Source organism: Pelodiscus sinensis, chromosome 12, assembly GCF_052426305.1.
Source record: "Pelodiscus sinensis isolate ZL-2025 chromosome 12, ASM5242630v1, whole genome shotgun sequence".
Taxonomy (NCBI): Eukaryota; Metazoa; Chordata; order Testudines; family Trionychidae; genus Pelodiscus; species Pelodiscus sinensis.
In genome coordinates this window covers 30,540,810-30,564,147 of record NC_143063.1, presented here as the reverse complement: position 1 = coordinate 30,564,147, position 23,338 = coordinate 30,540,810, and the positions used below count along the sequence as shown (strand labels likewise).

General features: G+C 42.4%; 1 protein-coding gene across 1 annotated transcript in view; it reads right to left on the bottom strand.

Moving 5' to 3' along the window:
- Positions 1-23,338, bottom strand: part of CHST8 (carbohydrate sulfotransferase 8) — a 318,810-nt gene that overhangs the window by 6,202 nt on the left and 289,270 nt on the right. The window contains exon 3 of the mRNA XM_075940099.2: positions 453-490. Within this exon, the coding sequence (XP_075796214.1) occupies positions 453-490 (38 nt within the window). The remainder of the gene's footprint in view (positions 1-452; positions 491-23,338) is intronic.

Sequence of the window (23,338 nt, the reverse complement as noted above, 5' to 3'; positions counted from 1 at the left end):
AGCTGGTAAATTCTAGCATTCTTTCAAGTACTTTGTAGTGCTCTCTTAAGCTTTAAAGAATAACTCGTATATAGGCACTGCTACTTTGAATGAACTAGTAGCCACTAGATGGCACAATTATACTAGTATTTTTCGTTCAAATCATCTGACACTCAGCTCATTCTTTTCATCAATAAAATTTCACATCAAATATGAATATTCAAATATTGCAAATATCTTTCAAGTTTACAGTATCTTTTAGCAATATGTAGTCTAGCAAATAATCATAAAACTAAATGTTCATGGCTTACCAAATTCATATTTTAATAAGAAAATTTCCACTCCGGGGAAAAGCTGGATACTTTTACCTCTAGACTAATGATTTACTTTGAAGTTTCTTCCCCTTGTCTCATATTCTGCATTGCAAATATGTCTTACTCTATAGTCTGAAATGTTTTTCCTGAAGAACTTACTTTTTTGGGTTGTTGGGGTCCAATGTTGTATTTTATTCCTAAAGAAAGAAAAGGAAAATTACAATAATAATTGGTAAAAATACATACTTATCTTGTACCACTGAGATCAACAAGAGTTAACTATGATGTGAGTAGGAGCAATGCCTATATTAAATAGACTCATTGGGCTCATCTAAATGATGCTAAAGTGTCAAAAGAGGATGCTTTTCCTCAGAAAATGAGGTTTATGCAGCTTTTCGAAAAAGGGGGGATTTCCGGAAAAAACCCGTGTCCAGACTACTCTCACTTTTGAAAGCTCCACTTTTGAAAGTGAGATCAGAAGATATGCACGTTCCCACGGAATTTGCATATCCTCTTTCGACACTTTACCGTGGCCTAGATGAGCCCTTATTGTTTTATATCAGTGTACAGACCATAGTAATAATACCTAGGTTTTGTATGACTCTTACCTCTGCAGATCTAAAATGCTTTATAGAATAGAAAAATATCATTTCCCCTCTGGGATAGTGGGGTAACTCAAACAGGGGTGAAATAACTTGCTCATGTTGACAGCCAGAGGGCCAGTGGCAAAACCAGGAATAGAACCCACATCTCCCTAGGCCCAGGTCAGTGCCATGTCCACTAAGCCAAAATGTCAGCTTGTAAATGCATTTATTTCAGTTGACAAAAACTTGCTCTTAAATGTGCCCACTTTGGATAGCGTGATAGATTTAAATGTACACCAGTCTGCAGTGTTGTCCTATAACCCCTCTCCCTGTGTGCTATGTATATATGAGCTAAGATTTGTAGAACATTTTGAACATACTATGAAAAGCACTTACCACTTTTACGAGTACTATGCCATACACTCTTAACTTTTCAAGAGAGAGCCACTCAGAAATAAAAGATGTGATTACCTCTTAAGACTTAAACTAAGAGACTTTGCAATTGCTTATAGATTGTTGCATGAAGTTCTGTAGCTATGTTGGCCTCAGGATATTAGAAAGATGAGGTGGGGTGAGGTAATATCATTTACTGGACTGCCTCTTACTCTGCTTTGTGTGAGAGACAAGCTTTTGAGCTTATGCAGCGCTCTTCTTTAGCTCTAGAAAATGTACTCAGCATCCATACTTTGCATGCATTTTCTTGACCTGAAGAAGAGCTCGGTAGAAGCTCAAAAAGCTTGTGCCTGTCACTGACAGAAGTTGGCTCAATAAAAGATATTACCTCAAATATTTTATCTTATTTCACTTATACTTTATGACCACTATTGCAGTTAAGCAAACTTTAAAGTGTATGCTATTGAAAAACATCTTTTGTTTATGTGATCAACTAAGATTTTTGGTGGTGGTTTGCGTAGTGCGGCCACTTGTCACTGTCAGTGCTGCTTAAAAAGATTTCAGTTTAATTAATGGGGCTACATGACAAATCTGCAGCAATTGACAAGGACAATTGCAGGTCATCATACCAGTGTATAATACCTTTGTACTACAAATTGAACTACCACCCGAGAAGCCCAGTCTTATCAGATTAATTTTCATTACATTATTAAGGTGCTCATGAATATTGTGTGTTTAAATTTGTTCTATCAGTCCCCTGACTATACACTATTTACATTCATTAGTTTCTTGCAGCTATAGCACCTATTCCAACAAGCTGATCTTTGACTTATTTGTTCAAGAACTATGAACAGATATTAATGGTTGAACCTATTTCTGTGTTGCTATGGCTATATGAACCAGCAGTTTATTAGCAGGAGCTAACCTAGCACTAGGCAGGATGGGCAGGAGAGGATGCTGCGCTATGTGTTTGATTCTGCTCCATTGAAGTCAAAGAGACTTTTACAATTAACTTCAGTGGGAGCAAGATCAGGCTGGACTAGAGGTGCTTTTTTTAGAAATGAGATGCAAGTCTGAAGCCTCCTCTTATTCAGTTCTAGCAAAGTACTTGTTCAGCAGAAAGTGGTGAATCTAAGAATTTTCAAAACTAGTTCTAGGGCCTATGACTCAGCACTGTAGTTGACCTCTTATTGGTGGCTAAATTTGTTAATACAGTCAATGTAATACAAGCATTTAATCCATTGTTTTGTAAAATGCTATGGAATAATGAGTATGAAAACTGCTATGCAAAGAGAGGTCTGGAATTCCAGTGCTCTAATCTGGTTGTATATATAATATGCTTTAACCCATAGGGACATCATGGCTGTCAGCAGGGACCCATGATCTCTGAATACGAAGACACAACTTTATACCACTTGAGCTAGACCTTTGTTAGTTGCTTGGGCACCACCCTGTAGTGAGCCCATAGATATTACCAACATATTTGCCTCTACACTGCTAATAGTTTCTCAGCTATATAGCTACAGCCTGTGGAATAGCTCCTAGGGCCATTCTCTCCAGAGACATGGCTACCTGTGTATCCCTTTTGATCTTTGCTGCAGCTATGCACTAGAGCAGGGGCCAGCAACCTTTTGCTCTCTGCCCAACTGGGTAATCTGCTGCTGGGACATGATGAGATATTTTGCTGATGTTGACCTTCGCAGGTAGGGCCCCTGTCTGAGCTCCCAGGGGCTGCAATTCACTGTTCCTGGCCAGTGGGACCTGCGGGGAGCAGTGCAGGCTCCAGACTTCAGGAAGTTTCCCACAACTCCCACCGAATAGGAGCTGGGCGGGGATGTGCCTCTGGTTGGCAACATCAGCAAAATTTCTTGCAGCCTGCCCATGGATTACCTTGATGGACCAAGAGCCAAGGTTGCCAACCACTGCATTAGAGGATGATATAGCCGCTTACATTAATCAAAACATTACACTGGCTCTGCATTGACTCCCTTTGTGCCCTTTGGCAGGTTTGCGCCTCTGCCTTAATTTCACCAACTGTAGCGAATGGTTAATAGCTGTCTTCCTTAATTTTGAATGCCCAAGCAGAGGTAAGTAGGTAGCTCAGGATTAAAGTGCTGTAAATATTATTAAATCAGATTTTTTTTTACCCTCTCTCTAACCCTGATTCCCTAGGTGGAGGTGAGGAATATTTGGAGGGAATGAGCCCTAGCCTATTGTATTCTTCTTTTGAGTACTCCTGTAAAATGGATTTCCTGCTAGCATAGGTACCAGTTGAAACCTCCAGAAAGTCTGAATCTTCTTTTCCTTATCAGTTCAGAATGTTGTAATGAAATCCCTTTTTGTGGGGGCAGAAATTGTATATGCTGAGTACTGAAAAGTCAAATGTTTAATTAAAACAAATCCGTGGATTGGGTTAGGCAATTTGCTTGTTTTATACGGAGATATTTGGTTTCTCATGTGTAATTGCTGACATGCATTTGGTAATTTCCTTGTGTAATAGCATCATTACAAGCAGTAGTCTGTTCAGCATCACCAATGTTATACTTATACTGCCTTATACTTCAGCTCTGGGCTTCATTATTTTGTAATATCTGATATAGCTTGTTAAATGACTTCTCATCCTCTGTCGCAGATACCAGAGATTCACTTTGGCTGTCAATTCTGTCAACATGCAAGAATTTACACATTTAAATATTTATCTTTGCATGAACTAGCTATGCCTACCAATGTAATACAGAAGAGTGGTTTGGTAACCTACTTCCTTCCCCCCACCCCCTGAAATTATAAGATTTAACAACATCCAAGGCTAGTCTAACATTTGCAGTGATGTGGGTTGGATACTAGTTTGGGGGCAGCTCTGTGGGCCACACACCCGGAAATATAATTCCTGATTCTAAAATCAGATCAGTATTTAGGATTTATAATATAATTACATTTTCTTTCTGTATCTCCTCCCCGAAAGCCTTTAAGCCTGCCACAATCAAAAACAAGACTAGACAAGTGAAAACCAGTATTTACACAGATGCGGACACATTGGTTTAAATTTCATTTGCTAAGATTGTAATAAAAGACTAAACGGGGGGGGAGGGAGGATGCGAGGGGGAATTTCAAACTAGCTCTGTGAAGCCCCTGGCATTGGCCATTGTTGGAAGATAGGATTCTGGACTAGATAAACCATTGGTCTGCCTCACTTTGGCTGTTCTGGTGTTCTTATGGCCATCAGCCATTGGTTTCAGTGGTAGCAGAGGCACCATTCTTGGGTGCTTTTGAAAATCCCATTCATAAAGTGTTATTACCTATTTAACTTTTCTGTATGAAGTAAGGATCATTCTGCTACTAAAAAGATGAAGGTATCATAAATGCTGTCTGAGCTATCTGTTTTTAAATTATGAAAGAAAAGGAATTAATGATGAGTAATTCACACTTTTGTTGCTAACTGCTTCAGAAGGTGACTTGGTTTTTAATAGGGTGGATATCTTGTACTTTCATACTGTACTTCAGTCATTACATCAAATAAAGGAATTCCATTAGTTGGAAGGAAGAATGTGCATCAGAATTAAGACTTCAATTATTGGTGCTAACACGTGGTCAGAATAACAGTGAAGAGTATATTTGGAATGGAAGATGTATGGTGAAGTTGGTTACTAGTTTCTTGAATGTTTCTTGTCACACATGACTTCTAAATTTTGTCTCCTCTCAGCTCTCTCTCTCTCACCAGCAGCAATCTGTCGTATCAGATTTAAACCTACACGGAGAAAACCATTCTTAGGTGGAATGAACTCAGCAAGTGGAAATACATTCCACACTTCTCAACGAATCACATCTAAGTTTAATGTTATGCCACACTGATGGTATTTTGGCGCTACTAGCTCCCAGATGGTAACCAAAAATGACAATGGAATGTACATTTGGGCCAGAGGTTGGACTCTTTAATCCATTGAACGTAACTGAAATTGGTGATGTTAAAAAATAACTCAAATGTGGTGCCAGATGCCACAACAAAGAATATCTTTGCAGCACATAGATAAGTAGGAATTCAGATAGAGTATCACTGCACTGTATGCACAACACTTCTGTTGGTTTTCTCATTTCTTCTGCAGGAACTTGGCCTTCAAAGACCCTGAAAATGATATCTCTGTTCTTGTTCCCTTTTTTTGATGCCCAGCCCCATTCAGTCTTTGCATCTAACTTTACCCTTTCCCTTCTTATGTGAAAGTTGAGTTTTTAATGGAATTTACAATACCCAGAGGACCTGCCCCCAGGTGCTGCACACCTCTGTCACGTGCCATAATGTGCACAGACAGATTTACCGGTCTGTAATTGCCAGGATTGCCTCTAGAGCCCTTTTTAAATATTGGTGTCACGTTGGCTACCTTCCAGTCATTAGGTACGGAAGCTGATTTAAAGGATAGGTTACAAACCACAGATAATAGTTCAGCAATTTCCCATTTGAGTTCTTTTAGAACCCTTGGATGAATGCCATCTGGTCCCAGAGATTTGTTAACATTAAGTTTTTCTATTTGTTCCAAAACCTCCTCTAATGACACTTGAATCTGGGACAGTTCCTCAGATTCATCACTCACAAAGGACGGTGCAGATTTGGAAATCTCCCTAACGTCCTCATCCGTGAAGACTGAAGTAAAGAAATCATTTAGTTTATCCGCAATGGCTTTATCGTCCTTGATTGTTCCTTTTCTATCTCGATCGTCTAGGGGACCCACAGGTTTTTTAGCAGGCTTCCTGCTTCTAATGTACTTAAACATTTTGCTATTTCTTTTTGAGTTTTTGGCTAGCTGTTCCTCAAAATCTTTTTTTGCTTTTCTTATTACATTTTTACACTTGATTTGACAGTGTTTATGTTCCTTTCTATTTATATCACTAGGATTGGACTTCTACTTCTTAAAAGATACCTTTTTGTCCCTCACTGCTTCTTTTATATGGTGGTTAAGCCACGGTGACTCTCTTTTAGGTCTCTTACCATGTTTTTTAATATGGGTTATACATTTAAGTTGGGCCTCTATTATGGTGTCTTTAAAAAGTTTCCATGCAGTTTGCAGGGATTTGGCTCTAGTCATTGTGCCTTTTAATTTCCGTTTAACTAACCTCATTTTTGTGTAATTCCCCTTTTTGAAATTAAATGCCAGAGTGCTGGACTGCTGAGGTGTTTTTCCCACCACAGGAATGTTAAATGTTGTTATATTATGGTCACTATTCCCAAGCGGTCCTGTAACGGTTATCTACTGGATCTGATCCTGCACTCCACTCAGGACTAAATCGAGAATTGCCTCTCCCCTTGTGGGTTCCTGTACCAGCTTCTCCAAGAAGCAGTCATTTAAGCCATTGAGAAATTTTATCCCTCAGCATTTCAATGTCAGTATCGCTATCCTGGTCAGGTGGTCGGTAATATATCCCTACTGCTAATTTCATATTGGAGCATGGAATAATATGATTCCATAGCGATTCTATTTAACATGTTGATTCATTTAATATTTTTATTTCATTGATTCTACATTATCTTTCACAGACAGTGCCACTCCGCCACCCACCCGGCCCGCTCTATCCTTTCGATATATTTTATATCCCGGTATGATTGTGGCCCACAGATTTTCCTCATTACACCAGGTTTTCAATGATGCCTATTATGTCAATATCCTTCTTTAATACGAGGTACTCTAGTTCACCCATCTTATTAGTCAGACTCCTAGCATTTGTGTAGAAGCACTTTAAAAATTTGCCACTGCTTATTTGTCTGCCCTTCCCTGATTCATTGGATTCCTTTATATGCGGTTGTTTGTTTGCTCTGGCCCATGGTGTGTCCTCTCCCCTCCTCTCTTTCTGACTACAGCTTAGAGAATCTCTATCAACGGATTCTCCTCTAAGAGAAGTCTCCATCCGATTTACGTGCCTCTCCGCACCAATCGGCTTTCCCCCCATCTCTTAGTTTAAAAACTGCTCTACGGCCTTATTAATGTTTAGTGCCAGCAGTCTGGTTCCACCCTGGTTTAGGTGGAGCCCATCCTTCCTGTATAGGCTCCTCCTCTTCTAAAAGTGTCCCCAGTTCCTAATAAAGCCAAACCCCTCTGCCCTACACCATTGTCTCATCCACGTATTGAGACTCTTAAGCTCTGCCTGCCTACCCGGCCCTGCGCGTGGAACTGGAAGCATTTCCGAGAACACCACCATAGAGGTCCTGGATTTCAGTCTCTTTCCTAGTAACCTAAATTTGGCCTCCAGGACATCTCTCCTACCCTTCCCTACGTCTGTGGTACCTACTACATGTACCACGACCACCGGCTCCTCCCCAGCACTTCACATAAGTCTATCTAGATGCCTTGAGAGATCCGCAACCTTCGCACCAGGCAGTCAAGTGACCATAAGGTTCTCCCGGTCATCACAAACCCAACTATCTATGTTTCTAACAGTCGAATCACCCACTACTAACACATGCCTTTTCCTAACAACTGGCATTTCCTCCCCCTCAGAGGTATCCTCATTGTGAGAGGATACCGCAACATCCTCTGGAAGGAGGGTCCCAACTATGGGATGGTTTCCCTCTGTTCCCATTGAATTCTCTGTTCCCTTGAGACTTTCATCCTCTTTAAGAGCACTGGGGCTCTCAGACTGGAGGTGGGACAGTACTACAGTGTCCCGGAAAGTCTCATGAACATATCTCTCTACCTCCCTTAGCTCCTCCAGTTCAGGCACTCTGGCCTCCAAAGCCTGAACTCGGTCTCTGAGGGTCAGGAGCTCCTTGCAACGGGTGCACACATATGCCACCCGCCCACAGGGCAGGTAATCATACATGTTACACTTGACACAATAAACAGGATAGTCCCCACTCTGCTGCTGGGCTTCTGTCTCCATTTTTCTTATGAATAAGTTTAAGTATAAACTGGGCTTCTTATTAAATGTCTAGAATATCGATTATAAAAGTTACGTTTAATGAAGGTCAGAAGTCACTAGTGCCCTCTAACCTCCCTCTCCAAACTCCCTGTTAGCTGCTCCTGTTAGCTGCTCCCTGGTCACTGACTCACAGGCTTATGAAGCTCTGCTAGCCCCTCCCCTTGACTGAGGCTCAGCCAATTAACAGAGGCTTCTAGATTTCAAACCTTTTTAGATGCTCCTTCAAACAAACAAACCAACTAACCTAACAGACAAACACAAGCTCAGCACACAGCAAATAACCCCCCCCCCCCCACACACACATAAACACACATTACAGACAGCCACTTACCACAAGGGTCCCATATTTACTCCTCTTTTACCTGGAGAACTCCCTCTCCAAACTCCCTGTTAGCTGCTCCTGTTCGTCTCAAGTGACCATACGGTTCTCCCGGTCATCACAAGCTCCACTATACTGCCCCAGCCCTGCTCCTTTTGCCCAAGGCTCCCACCATATTGCCCATAGACCCAGTGATCCTGTCTGCCCTCCTGTAGCTAGCCCTTTAACCCAGCTGGGACTGGGCTTAAATAAAAGTTGATTTCACTTCTGTATATGTGCCTCTTAGTGTGCTTCCATGAACAATGTTTGTTTGCTTGTGTTTTAATGAAATCTCATTGCAAGGGGAGAGTATCAAAACTTATGCAATTACATATTTGCAGAAATAGATACTTCAGAAGATTTGTGAACATTTGTGCAAAGATGTGTATGTCACAGATGTCTTATTCAACTACTCCTGATTGTTTTTATAATAGCTTTAACCAATCAGGCAGTGGGAATGATAACAAAAGTGACCAGTTACAGAACTAATAGCAAATTGTTAGTGAATTTTCCAAGCAGTAGTTTTGTGCGTAGCATTCAGGTTACAATTTATTTGCATAAAAATACTGGCAAATAAATTTGAAAAAAGTAACTCAGCTTGTGAATGATTTGTTGACAGAAAAAGAGGAGAAACTTTTTGACTAAGTTGTTTACTATCAATACATTGCCCAGCCTGGTCTGTACCTAGTAGCGTGCACAATTTTTATCATGTATCATGTTAAATTGCAAGCTCTTTCAAGTAGGAAACAATTAAATATTTGCAAAGTGCTGCTATGTCAGTAAGCCATCTGTCTCTGCCACTTGCCTCATTCTACTTTAGAAATAATAAATTGTACGTTTAAGAAAAAAGTCCATGTAAAAAGACTGAAAAGGTTTTTTTTATTCTGAGATCATGGCCTAAACAGTGGCATAAATTATATCTATAATGTCCTTCAGTAATTTCTTATCTCTAAATTGATGTCTTATTTGACAATAACAAACCTTTAATAGGCCCATCTCCACCATGACATAGTTCCCAGTTTTAACATGCAGAAAATTAATGAGATGAAGCAAGTAAGGTTTAATAAAATGGACTGCCAGACAGAAACAAGTGAATCTGTACAATGAATCTTTTGAATTCTCAGAGAAGTTGTAAATAGTCCGTGACATTTTCTACAGATGAGAACTTTGAGTGAATGCTTTGGCTAAATAATAAAATGATAGCTCCCTCAAAGAAGAGTCAAAATCAGATATCTTTTGGTGTCAAGACCCTGAGCATATTCTTTGCAGAGCGTCCTTAGGTGTTATATCCAACTGACACTGCAGTGACTTCTTAGTTTATTTTAGTTTAAAACTAATTGATTTAATGGCAATGACGTATTTATTTATATAATCTCTGTGAATGGTAGCTATTACAGGAAAACCTTGAGCTTCTTGATCTTTTAAGAACATCTCTCACTCTTCATGTGAAATGTAGTCAAAGGCAAACAGTCACTATACTGCCTTGTATCATATATAGCAGCCATGGCCAAACTGTGGCTTATGAGCTGCATACAGCTCTATTACAATTAAAGTGAGGCTTCCAGAGCATTCACCCATACCCCTCTCCATTCTCCACCTGTAAGACACGGTGCAGGGAGCTAGGGCCTTTTGGCCTATCGCGGGGTGGTGGGACTTAAGGGCTTCTGCTCTTGCATTGAGGGGTATCTAGATTAGCTTGGGGGGAGAGCGGGCGGGATCTGGGAAGAAGCCCTTCATACTGGTAGATGCTTGAACTTCTGAAGATTATTGTGCACAGCTTGGGGGGTCAGTAAGCTTGGCCACTCCTGATATATAGCACCTTCTTCTGTTTGGTGACAGAGTAATTATACACAAAAGCAAGAGTTACTCTGTAGATTGCAAGAGAAAGTGGCTTTATAAAATAACTCATTTGTAATATACAGTTTCCCCCAAAAAACTGCAGGATTGGAGGGTGAAAATAATTAATTTTACAGTTCATTGCTACAGTACTTACACAGTGATTTCCACCTCCCTCCCCCGCTTAGATCCCAAAGTGCTGCACAAATGTGGTTCATAGTTATTCCAGTTTTACAGGCAGCAGAGGTTATAAGCTAAACTTTCAAGTGTGGTCTGATTTTAGGTGGTCATATTCTTGATTACCTTAATATTTCAGTTGAGCACCCTTAATTGTTAGGTCACCAATTTAGGAACCCCAAATCTGTGGCCAGATTTTTTTGCTGAAAGCCTAAAATGAGGATCATGTAGAAGGTGAGTGTTAGAGTCCAGATTATAAACCAGGTTGGGTGTCTTGACTCCTGCTCTGTTCTCAGTCTTCAAGAACACATTTGCCTGTCTGCTAATTTGGTGCAGCTAATTAATGAGTCTTGTATTTGGAGCACATTACAAACATTGTACTTCTCTTTAGAATCACAGAGTGAGTTATGTGCAATGGCATGCTACTCAAGCCCTTGGATTATGTGTCCATGATGCGTGTTAGACATTGGTGGCATCCAGGTGGAAACTGGAAACTCCTCTAGCAGTGGCAAGTCTGTCCCAGAAGCTGGCTCCCAATGAGATGGGACCCAGCTGGATTGGAGATACACTTTTCATGAAAGCAACAAGGAGTCTTGTAGCACCTTAGGGTACGTCTAGACTACAGGCTTTTGTTGATAGATATTGGTGACAAAGCTTCGGTCGACAAAGAATGTCTAGACTGCATCCAGTCCTGTCGACAAAGCAAGCCGCTTTGTCGACATGAGAGTGTAGACGCAAAGGACAGTGTTGACAGAACTCTGTCGACAAAAGGCGTTATTCCACATAGAATGAGGTTTACCGCCGTAGACAAAGCTGTCGAGTTCTGTCGACGTTATGTCGACAGAACTCAGCAGTAGTGTAGACGCAGGTATAATTTTGTCGACAAAAGTGAACTTTTGTTGACAAAACCCTGTAGTCTATACACACCCTTATAGACTAGCAGATGTATCGGAGCATACGCTTTCGTGGGCAAAGACCCACTTCGTCAGATGCATGTTCTTGGGTCTTTGCCCATGAAAGCTTATGCTCCAATATATCTGTTTAGTCTATAAGGTGCTACAGGACTCCTTGTCGCTTTTGCAGATCCAGACTAACAGATCCCTCTGATACTTGACTTTTCAGTGAGCCTCTTCTAGGAGGAACTGCAACTGGAATGTAAAGCTGCTATGTCCTGGAAGAAACCTGCAGTGGTTATGAGATGGGGGTGGGAGAGAAAGGAATGCAGAGAGTGTGGTAATCACCTGAGAAGATTGCTGCCTCTAGTGTGGCTGCTTCTGCCCGGTGACCCTGGAGATGTCTCATGCCCTGCAAAGACACTTTCACTTTCGTGGCAGTATTAATGTTTCTCTGCCTACAATTAGCTGCTCCTTCCTTGAACTTAACAGCTACCAGATCTCTATTAGATTAACCTCTGATAGCTCCTTCCTCAGTACCCTCCCCATTTTCCATATTCATGTCTCCATCCCTGCTCTTTGCTCCCACCCCTCATCTTTCTTTGGAGCTGCCTTGACCTCCAGTCTCAAACTCTTCAAGACCCAGTGTTTTCACAGTACAATGGAAATTGAACGCATTAATATTCCGGCACTCAGGATGTATCTATTTTATTAACTCCACTTTAGTTGGTCCACCTTAGTGTGATGCCAACTGAAGTTTTGTTATTTTCCTACTGTTCTTGGAGCTGCCAGTGCTGAAAACATCTTACACAAGAGACAAAATCTTAGTGGGATATGTCACGTTCTGCAGAGGGATGCCAATAACAAAATCGGCATGTCTCTAATAAGGAACACACTGGTTAAAAATCAGTTATAAAAAACAAATTCCTTTTCTTCCTTGTTACATAGAAAACACATATTAAAATCTATTTTAACTGTTTACTTTTCTTTTGGACAATCATAATAGACTAAGTCGGTTTCCTTTCTTGGCTGTTACGCCCTGTTATACAAGTGCAATTGGTTGGATGGCACACACTATATGGGAGTGATTGTTTTGTATTTTATTTATAAACAGTTGATTCCTCTGGAATATAATTCATGGGAACATTTTCATTTAAATTTGTAGAAGCTTTTTTCCTTAAACCTCAATTTTAAGCTTCATCTATTTATTCAGTTTATTACGTAGCTTTATTTTTGGGGTCCTCACACTGAAACGTTGTGGATTGTTTTGGCATGCAATGCATGTTACTGCTGTCTCTGCATAAAAAGTAATAGCTAATCTTTTACATACTCACATTAAACACAAAGGGCCTGATTTTTTTACTTTACCCAGCTGACCTAAAGAGATTGGAAACCCAGCAGATCTGGTCAGCTGGGAATTTCCTCTGCAGACCTGGATAGCCTGAAGGAAAGGGGCATGAACTGGATATCTCTGGCTATTTCCAAATATCCAGCATAGCTTTTGGATGCAATAGATAGTCATGCATAATTTGCAGCAACATTGACCTAAGAAGGATCAAAGTTACGATTGACTCATGTAGTGGGGTAGAGTGGTCCCCCACTGAGCCGGAGGCGGAGGAACCCCTCCGGGAGCCATATTGGGCCCAGCCTAGCCCCGCCCCCTCACCTGACCAGAAGTCAAAGGACGGGGCTAGGACTATAAGAAGGCTGCCAGGGAGCTCAGTCAGGGCGCAGCCTCTGAAGGAGATGGAGGCCTGTCCAGAGCTCCTGCCTCGGGAGAGTAGGACCGGGGCTAGGCCGCTCTCAGCGGCCTCCCCAGAGGCCAGCCAAGGCGTCCCTGCCAGGGCTATGGAGGCCGGGCCAAGCCAGCCAGCAGAACCTCCCAGGGTCCCAGAGGACTGGCCCGAGCCGGGGGACTGGCTGGAACCCCGATGGGTACTGGAACGCCGGGGCAGGACGAGCCCACGGGATGCTGCAGAGCTCCAACCCCTTGACCCCTGGATTGGGCCGCCCGGACCCTGATGGGACGACACCGGCCTCGACTCCCCGACAAACCTGCTGAAGAAACAGGTACCTGGGAAGGGGGAGACGAGAGCGTCCCAGGGGGTAGTCCGGGCGGAGAGCTGCCCACGGCCAGCAAGTTACGGGCCGGAGCCCTGCTGAGCCAGTCGCAGCTGCACTGCTGCCATCAGGGCCCCTGGGCCGGGGCGCAGTGAGGTGAGTGGGCCTGCACCCCCCTGCCATCCCATATCCGGGTGGCAGTCTCCCCCTCACCACTGCTGCTACTGGTGCCCTCCCGGGCCTGCTCCTGAAGGAGGAGCTTCTACGAACTGGGGTTTGGGTGCGGCCACGCCTGGCGTCAGGGCCTGGCCGCCATTTACCGTCCCGCCTGGAGTTAGGGCCTGGATTTGGCTGGCGGTATTTGTTGACCACCCTGCTCAAGAGCCCGGGCTTACCTGCAGTGCGTTTGGGACCGTCCGTGCATCGGGCGGGAACTCTTAAGGGGACAGGACTAGAACGGTTGCCCTGCCCCAAACTGTATGATACTAGACTGACAAGTGGTGGGCTTATTTCTCTGCGGCCTGGACCTGAAGCAAGGCCGGGTGCGTGAACAATTACCTCTTGGCCCGACCTGAAGGAAGGCCGGGAAGAGACTCGCCCGCCCGGACTAGTTGAAGGCGCGGTAACACAGGGAGGCAGGCACGTCTCTCCCTGTGCTGGAGGTGGAGGAGCCGCCTCCTGAAGGCCTACAGGCCTATCATAAACTGCCCCCGGAAGGGGGGGAAAGCTCAGGCTGTTGTGGACATTGCCGGAGGGCAGTGTCCTGAAAGGGATCCGGCCACCTGCCAGCAGTGCTAATTCCCCAACTCGACGGCAGGTGGTGCTGTGGCGAGCGGGAAGCCGCTACAACTCGGGAGTAGCAATGCCATGAATGTCTTGGGTGGGGGGGAGAATTAGTGTTTTCTCAAGAAGTTGATCAGTTTAACCAAGGAGTTGGCCTCCTGCGATAGCCCATTTGTTTTAAGGAAAGGGGAGGCAGCAGCATGTAACTAAAGCAAAGACAGAGAATAGTGACTGTTTCGGATAGTGACTGTTTGGGCAAGACACTAATCTAACTGCCTTGACCATCTGGAAAAATGTGAAAAATATCACCCTATCTCTTGAGCTTGTATAGTCTGAACTCAGAAGATATTTTTACTGGAAGGGCTTATTAAAATGCAAAGTATTAGTATTACATTCCAAAGAAAACAGTTTTCCAGTTAATGACCTCCTGTTTGACTAACAAACCAGTTTGGTGATGCATCCATACCGAGCTTACGCCAGGTGATTATTTGGAATCTAGAGAATGCAAACTGGTGCATGCAGGTCGTACCATGTATGCACAAAAATTGCAGTCACCCAATTATGTTTTAGGTTACACTGTCTCCACTACATCCATTTTTCTGACTGGTGTGCCACCATTACACTCCTCGTGAATTAGGCCTTATCAATAGCTAAAGAGCTACCAAGAGCCTCCCTTCAAAAATATAGTTGGGTCTGAGGGATTGCTTTCCTTAAAAAAGCATATTAATGAGGGAGATGCACACTGATATGCTTGAGCTTCAAGATTCTGGGAAGAGTACTACTGAGTGTACCAAGGAGTTCCTGTCATGGACCTGAATCTCTTTGTGCTAGGCACTATTCATAAGTACAACATACAGGTTCTCTGCCCAGGCCCAACTTTTGGGCAAGACAAGCCAGGTGGTTGCCTTGGGCCTCACAGCCCAGTGCATTCAGGGCCCCGCACTGCCCAGCTCCTGGCCCCGCCCACCTGGCCACTCATCCACTCCCCTGACTGGGTGCCATGCGGCTCAGCCAACCACAGCATGCTGTCTCGGGCCCTGCAAACTCTTTGGCTGGGTCTTCCCTGCCCTCAGAAGCTTGCTGTCAAAGTATAAGGGAAGAGACAACAGATGGATACACACAGACAGATGAGTGAACACAAAGAAGCAATGTGACCATATCGATCAGTTCAAGAGGTAGCTACCTCATCGCACTAACTTGCAACTGTCAAATTTTGTGTAGGCATCATGCCAAAAGAATGCTTTAAGAGAAGATCCAAAGGACAATGAGATGGTTTTGCGCAATTATTTCTTGGAGAGGAGTTTCTCTGTGTCATAGGAGGGTTGTGTCTTGGTTGTTCTCTAATGAATTTACGAATCTCAGTTCTCAAGACCCACACATCTCCCTTCTTCCCAGTGCATCTCACCAGTGGTCCTAAAAACTGGTTATCTCCTCTGAGTTATTTTTTTCTTGAGACTTTAATTATTTTTAGAAATGTTTCCAAACAGGCACTCATTTCCAATTCTTCCTTCCCAAACATAATTGTACGTTGCAAATGTCTCCCCTTTTACTGTGCTGGATGGAAAAAGAAACAAAATAAATACCAAATGAAACTCAAATGGCTTGCTGCAGAGGCATGTTATGAATATTTTTGGAAACACTGTATTCATCCCTCTAGCTGCTATAGTGAAATTATCAAATTGATATAGTTTATTGCTGTTTCTGAAGATGAAATTTCCAGAGTCAGTGGAAACCTGGGAAATAATAAAGTTCCAATTTTTATTAAAAAACACAAACACACACACACACACACACAACTTGTAGATAGATACTGTTCCTCCAAATGCTGATATTGAGAGCAAGTTTTTAAAATGTAAATCTCACACACACACATCTTTAATTTCCATTTTCTTAGTAGTTTTCCTGCATCACAGTCAATGCTACCAAAATAATTAAGAATCCATGACTGAAATATTTCCCCCATTCATTAAGATATGGTCATTTTCCATGTTGAAAGCAATTACATTAATAGTTAAGCAGAAGTTCAGACACTAAGGTATAATACAAGCGTGTGCCAATGATAATAAATAAGATACAAAATACTTTGGTCTGCCTTAATGTACTGCAGCTCTCATCTGCTGCTGGTTTCTTTCAGAGTAAGTTATTTAAATGTTTCCTATTTATCAACCGAATAGAGAAAGCTACTGAAGGGTATATATTCTGGGTTTTATTTTACTAATCTTCATGGAGAATTTTTTTGATTGCATTTGTGCTGTGAGAAGCTGGGGAAGAGTTTTTAAAAGACTGGTTAGCATTTACTTAACATGGAATAGTGAAACGTTAGCACTTGCTACTGTCATGCCAATTTACAGCCTGCAGAAGTAGGTGGTATTTTATTAGAAGGGATTTTAAACAAAGGCACCAAAGAAACTTTGAATAAATTGTAGTGGAGGGGGATGAGGTATTTCATGTTCAGAACATGTGCTTTAATAGTGCTAACCTTTTAGTACCTAAATAATTATTAAGAATGAGTGCTTTAAGGCCAGATTCACAATGGTGTAAATTGGTGTAACTCCATTGAAATTAATGGATTAATTTAAATCTGTTGAAAATCAGACTTTCCCAGTAAAATCACTCCATCTTGGAGGGCCTCTGCAAAGCCTACTGTTCAGCTGACACCTTGCATTTGCCTTGTAGGATGCAGGAATCTTAGGGTACGGCTAAACTCCTCTGGGTCCAGGGAACGTGTTTGCTCTTCCCCAAAAAAGAAGCAGAAGAGCAAATGTGCTCTTTTGGAAGACCCTGTATTCCTTGTTCTACATCTAGATGGGCCAAATGCCGGAAAAGCCTCTTCCGACAAAAGAATCAGAAAAAGGTATGCAAAATGCAGAGCACATTCTATGTACTTTTTTCCAACAAAAACTTGTTGTTTAGCTGTACCCTTAGAGATAGTGGCCTTACAAAGGGGTCTGTGCCACCTATGGACATATATTGGCCCCATATGAGAGAGCATTGGATCTGAAAAGGACAACTGAATGTGTGGATATAGATCAGGAGATCTGGAGGCTGTGTCTGCAGCACACGAGTTGGAGTAATGGCAACGGAGGATCTGCATGGCAGCATAGTGTGTGTACTTTAGCCAATTAAAATACAATTCCTCTAGCTTTCGGTGACTGAAATGACATTGCAACATAATGCAGAACAGCAGTCTTTGGTCAGAGTACAGTACCTGCGGAAAGTAATGCTATTCTGAAGGGCATACAAAAAATAATTGACTCCAGGTTCATCCATTAGAATGAGCATGAAAAATTTACAAATGAAAATCAACAAAGAGATCAGCCAACATTCTTAAAACAGCTCATTGAAACCTGAATTCTTTAACAATGGGAAAGTCTTTGATTTTGTCAATTCATTCCTAAGAGAAGTATCCAGTCCTGCCCTCCACACTCAGGAAACACTCCTGGAGAAGACCATGGAACTGTTTCAGCATTCAGTGCTGCCATGTGCACTAGTCCCATCTCATTTCAACTATTCTCCTGGTAACTCACTCTCAGCCAGGAGTTTAATATCATGTTTCCTCTCTTGGGGCGTACCTAGACTACGCTAGACTTTCGAAAGAGGATATGCAAATTCCCTGAGAATTTTCATATCTTCTTTCGAGCTCACTTTCGAAAGTGAAAGTAATTAAGACACGGTTTTCTCGGCGAACCCTCCCATTTGTTGACAAGCCGCTTTTCCTTAAAAAATGAGGTTTATACTTCTCATGTCTTGCTCACAACACTCCTGCTAATACGTTCCAGCTTTTGTAGTTTGCTAGCCATTCACAGTCTTTATTTAATCCTAAAATGATGGTGTCAAATTTGAAAATGAACTGTAGCTCAGCAGTTTCTCTCTGAAGTCTGGTCTTGAAGTTGTTTTGCTGCAGGATGTCTACCTTTAAATCTGCTACTGTGTGTCCAGGGAGATTGAAGTGTTCCCCTACAGATTTTTGTATATTGCCATTCCTAATATCTGACTTGTGTCCATTTATTCTATTATTTAGGGACTGTCCAGCTTGGCCAATGTATATAGCAGAGGGGCATAGATAAATATACATTGGCCAAAACTGGACAGTCCCTATGTAAAAGAATAAACGGACACAAATCAGATATTAGGAATGGCAATATACAAAAACCTGTAGGGGAACTCTTCAATCTCCCTGGGCACACAGTAGCAGATTTAAAGGTAACATCCTGCAGCAAAAAAAACTTCAAGGCCAGACTTCAAAGAGAAACTGCTGAGCTACAGTTCATCTGCAAATTTGACACCATCACCTTAGGATTAAACAAAGACTGTGAATGCCTAGCCAACTACAAAAGCAGTTTCTCCTCTCTTAGTGTTCACACCTCCAGATCAGCTGCTAGAAGTGGGCCTCACCCTCCCTGACTGAATTAACCTCGTTATCTCTAGTCTTATTCTGGCCTGCATATTTATACCTACCTATGAAAATTTCCACTACATGCGTCTGACGAAGTGGGCCTTTGCCCACGAAAGCTTATGCTCCAATACATCTGTTAGTCTATAAGGGTATGTCTACAATACAGTGTTATTTTGAAATATCTTATTTCAAAATAATGCATCTACACACAAAATGCTTTTAAAAATAGCATTTCGCTGTTTTGAAATAGTGTATCCACACTGAGTAGACTCTGAATTGCATTTAAGGCTTGCCAGAACCAGTTCCAGCAGGGCACAAGGTCAGGATTTACTGTGTCGGGCTCCTGCCGCCTGAAGCTATCTGAGATCTGTGCTTAAAGGGACAGCCAGTTTGCAGGTTTCCCTGCTTGCTTGTCTACCTCAGTGAGGGACAGCAAATCATTGTGTCTCTGAGAGCTCTGGTTGCCTTCACTCAGGACACCACAGCACTCTGCAACATGGAGCCAGAACTGCCCCTGGGCACTCTGGTGCTTCTCTTGGACATGTTACTGCGAGCCTGGCTGCACTTTCTGCAGGCTGCCGTCTGGGAGGTCCATCGGGGGGCTGTCAGTATGCAGGAGGCCCTGTGGGAGAGCTTCCACCCTGAGGAGCACTAAGAGCCTCCCTGGTGTGCCTCACTGGGGGTTTGTGGCTCATTCCTCCCTCATGTCCTTCCGCTTACCCCTCCCTAACTCACCTTCCTAATGTCAAATAAAATACATGTATTTTCATGAACACAAACTCTCTTTATTTAATAAAACTGCGGGGGAGGGAATGAAACTCTAGTGAGACTGGAAAAGGAGGCGGGAAAGAGAAGAGAGGATGGGAGAGGGGAGGGGGAAACCTGGGAGGAGGGAGCTGAAAGGGGGAAGCAAGGGGAAGAAGGGGGAGGGGAAGCTCAGGGTTGGGGGTCTTGCCGGACCAACTTGATTTTCATGCGAACCTGCTCCTGGGTTCGCATGTGGCCTTTGGTGGCCAGGCTGGGAACTATCCTGCCATAGATGGCTACGTTCCTCCATCTAATGTGGAGATCATGGACATTGGGGGCATCCCCTCCCCAAACCTGAATAAGGTCGATGATCTCCACCCTGGACCAGGAAGGCACCCACCTTCTCCGGGCCCTGGCAGGCTCCTGGAAGCTGGCAGACTGCTACTAGGGAGTGGTGTAGGGCTGGCTGCCAGTGGCTTGCTGGCTCATGTTTTGGGGCTACTGGGTCAGGGGCAGTGACTGCTGGCTCTGGGCTGGCAGGCTTGGAGCTGGCACAGGCACTGTGGCCAGAGTCTACCCCTTTAAGGGCTCCTGGGTGTGTGTGTGTGTGTGTGTGTGTGTGTGTGTGTGTGTGTGTGTGTGGAGGGAGAGGAGTGTTCTTGGTTGAAGCTGGAGTGGCCACCAAGGCACCCTGGGAAGTTCTGGAGGCCCCCTATTTCGAAATAAGTGTCTACACACTTATTTCAAAAATAGCTATTTCAAATTTGATGTTATTCCTTGTAGAATGAGGTTTACCAAATTCGAAATAAGCCCTCCGCTATTTCAAATCTATTTTGAAATAGTGGTTTGGCTGTGTAGACGCTAGGAAAGTTATTTCGAAATAAGGGCTGTTATTTCAAAATAACTTTGCTGTGTAGACCTGCCCTAAGGTGCCACAGGACTCCTTGCCGCTTTTGCAGATCCAGACTAACACGGCAACCCCTCTGATAGTTAACAAACATTGTTTCCTTTGGTCCTTTGAGTATCAACCTCCTCTTTCCTCAGGTATTCCAATTTCCTTCTTACAGGACTTCAGACTCCAGCTCGTTCAGCTTTCCAATTCCTCTCTGCCAGCTCTGCAGAGCCCTTCCTATAGATCTCTTCTTAACTTGCAGACCCTCAGTTCAGACTTCTTCTATGCTATCTCCTTTGATGTTTTTTTAACGTTAAATACAGTTAAATTAGTTAAAGTTTAATATAGTTAAACATTTTTTTGAAAGAAAACATCAACATATTTCAACTTTCTCAGAACTGGATTTTCTGTTTTTATTCAGTTTAAACTATTGGCAGATATTTGCATTTGATCAAGAACTGTTTTTTTCCCCCACAAATAGCCTGTTTGCCCACCAAAACTTGCTGAGCTCTACTCCTGAGTCTCACTCTAGTCTTCCTTTTTAAACTAAGAGCACTGCATTTTAATCCGGTGATTACATAATTCACTCCCCGTCTTCCTCCTTAAAGCTGGTCTGGCAAACTTCTCTGAAGTACTTGTTCTCCAAGGAGACATGCCATGGAATGGTTTTGGATGGCCACAGGCTCCCACTGTTCTTAAAAGGGACAGACCAGCCTGCTAAAGGGAATCTTAGGTATACAAGAACCAGAGGACTGGTGAGTGCCGCTTCTCACTGCTGATGCCTGTGAAGTGTAATTATCAGAACTGTACACATGGGAAGAGAGCAGGGTCATTGGTCATCTGAGTAGTTCTTGCATCTCTGCAATGTGCTTTTTTGTGGCCTTGCACAAATCACTTTCCATCTGTCTCACTTTACCAGTTAGAAAAATGGGGATAATACTTTCCTCCTTTGTAGAGTGCATCTGTTAATAAACTCCTAACCATGTAGAGCTTACCTGGTTTCCAGGTTCATTACCCACCTTAAGCTCAGATCATTGTTTGTTAAAAGGTCCCATAGCCTCTGGATTGTTGTTTAGTTATGTGAAACTCTTGTAGGGTTTTTAGGTTTTTTTTTTGTGTTTCTACAAACATTGAGCTGGAAATGGTTACAGGTAGTCCCCGACTTACGAACGAGTTATGGACCAAACACTTGGTCGTATCTCGAAGTGTTCGTAAGTTGGACCCCATTCATTTAAATGCAACCATGCTGTTCGTAAGCGCGGATCGCATTCGTAACTCAGGGACCTGCTTACAAACGCTTATTGGGAACTTTGGTCGTAAGTACGAACGGTTGTAAATCGACCATTCGTAACTCGGGGACCATATGTATTTCAACTAGCTTTTGCTTGCATTTTGGGGGTTAAGTGGAATCTCAGATTCAAAACAAAAGAGAGAGGGAGATAAACTTATACAATTGAAACAAAAAGAAATGCTGCTATGCCTGCCTGCAAAATGACAGCCTCGTGTTACAAATCTGTATTAACTTTGGAAAGCTATATATATACCTTCTGAATGCACAAATGTTACCTTTCTCACAAAATGACTTAAGCTGTTTTCAATCTTTGTAATAAAATACATAGAAAGACTTCCTGTCTCTTGCACCCTAAACAGACAAGATAAAGCAAACTTTTTGGAGAGTTTCTAGTACAATGGGGCCCTGATTTCAGTTTGAATCTGCTCTATCTTTATAAAGAAAATATGAGCTATTTTTCTGGTGACTGTCATAACACCCTTTTCTAAAATATCCAAAACTCATTGACTCTGTTCTACACATATGCAACTTTTAAAATTTGGTATATTTCCTTGATAACCAATAAAGAGAAGGAAAATACATAATACCTTTTTAGTGCAAATTTAATTGAATTAATACAAGAAGATTCTGCTTGCAAATTTATTATGTGGAAGGCAGCACTACTTGTTTGCTTTATCTTCTCTGAGCTATTTAGGCATCCTAATTAGGGAGTGACATTTTCTGCACTTAATTTATATTCAATAAGAATTCAACAAAGAAAGCAGAAAAGCCAAGTCTGTGCTGTTGCATTTTCCATTCCTCCTATGGAACTGTCCATGGGAATATCATTAATTAGCATCATTAGCTTTCAGACACTGTCAGCAGTTACTTGCAATTTCTACTTAGCACCTTTCAGTTATTCTCCATTGTCACATTTAATATTTGCATGAAGGCAGCCGTCATAGGCAGCCTGACTTTGACAAGGACGTTAGACTTTGTTTAGTTTTATTAAAAATCAAAGATGAGATTTAAAAATTTAAGGCTGTAGTTATATATTTAGTAGCCTGTAGTAATGATCTGTGTATCCAAAAGAGCTGTAACGAATTTCAAGCAAGTGCAATCTGAGATTCTTGCATGCAGCAGGGAAACAGTTACCCAAAATAATGCATCTAGTGCCCCAAATCATTTCAGGAAATTAGATACATAGCACATTACATGAAGCTACCATGCTACTACCATGCTACCTAATGCAGCAGAAAATGTCTCGGATACTTTCATGTGGCTCCATTTCTGAAGACACTAATTTCTTTTCCAGAAGAAGTGAGATTGAAAGAGAGAAGACACAAGTCTTACTCATTGTGGTATTAATAAAAATGCAACTTTATGCGCTGTTTTCTGGAACACTCTTTTCTTCCCTTCTCTTCCTCCTCAGTTGGATATAAATACCCATAAGATACTGACTGTGTTGGTAATAGACTACGTGTGTTTAGTGGTAGCTCAGAAAGGCGCGGTGTAGCATACTTGGGAAGAGAAGTACAAGGTGACAGTTACCGAGAACATAAAAAGTTCATGTATGAAAAGTCATACAAGAGAGAAGTAAACAGACCCATCCCCATTCCTGACAAAACAGTGCCAGCAGGAAAAAGAAACAGTCAGATATTGTTATTTCCAATTGGGGCCACCAGGCATATCAGCAGGCAGCTCTCCATTAGCAAGGTGACAGTTTCCTGCCATAAAATATCAGCACCTTGT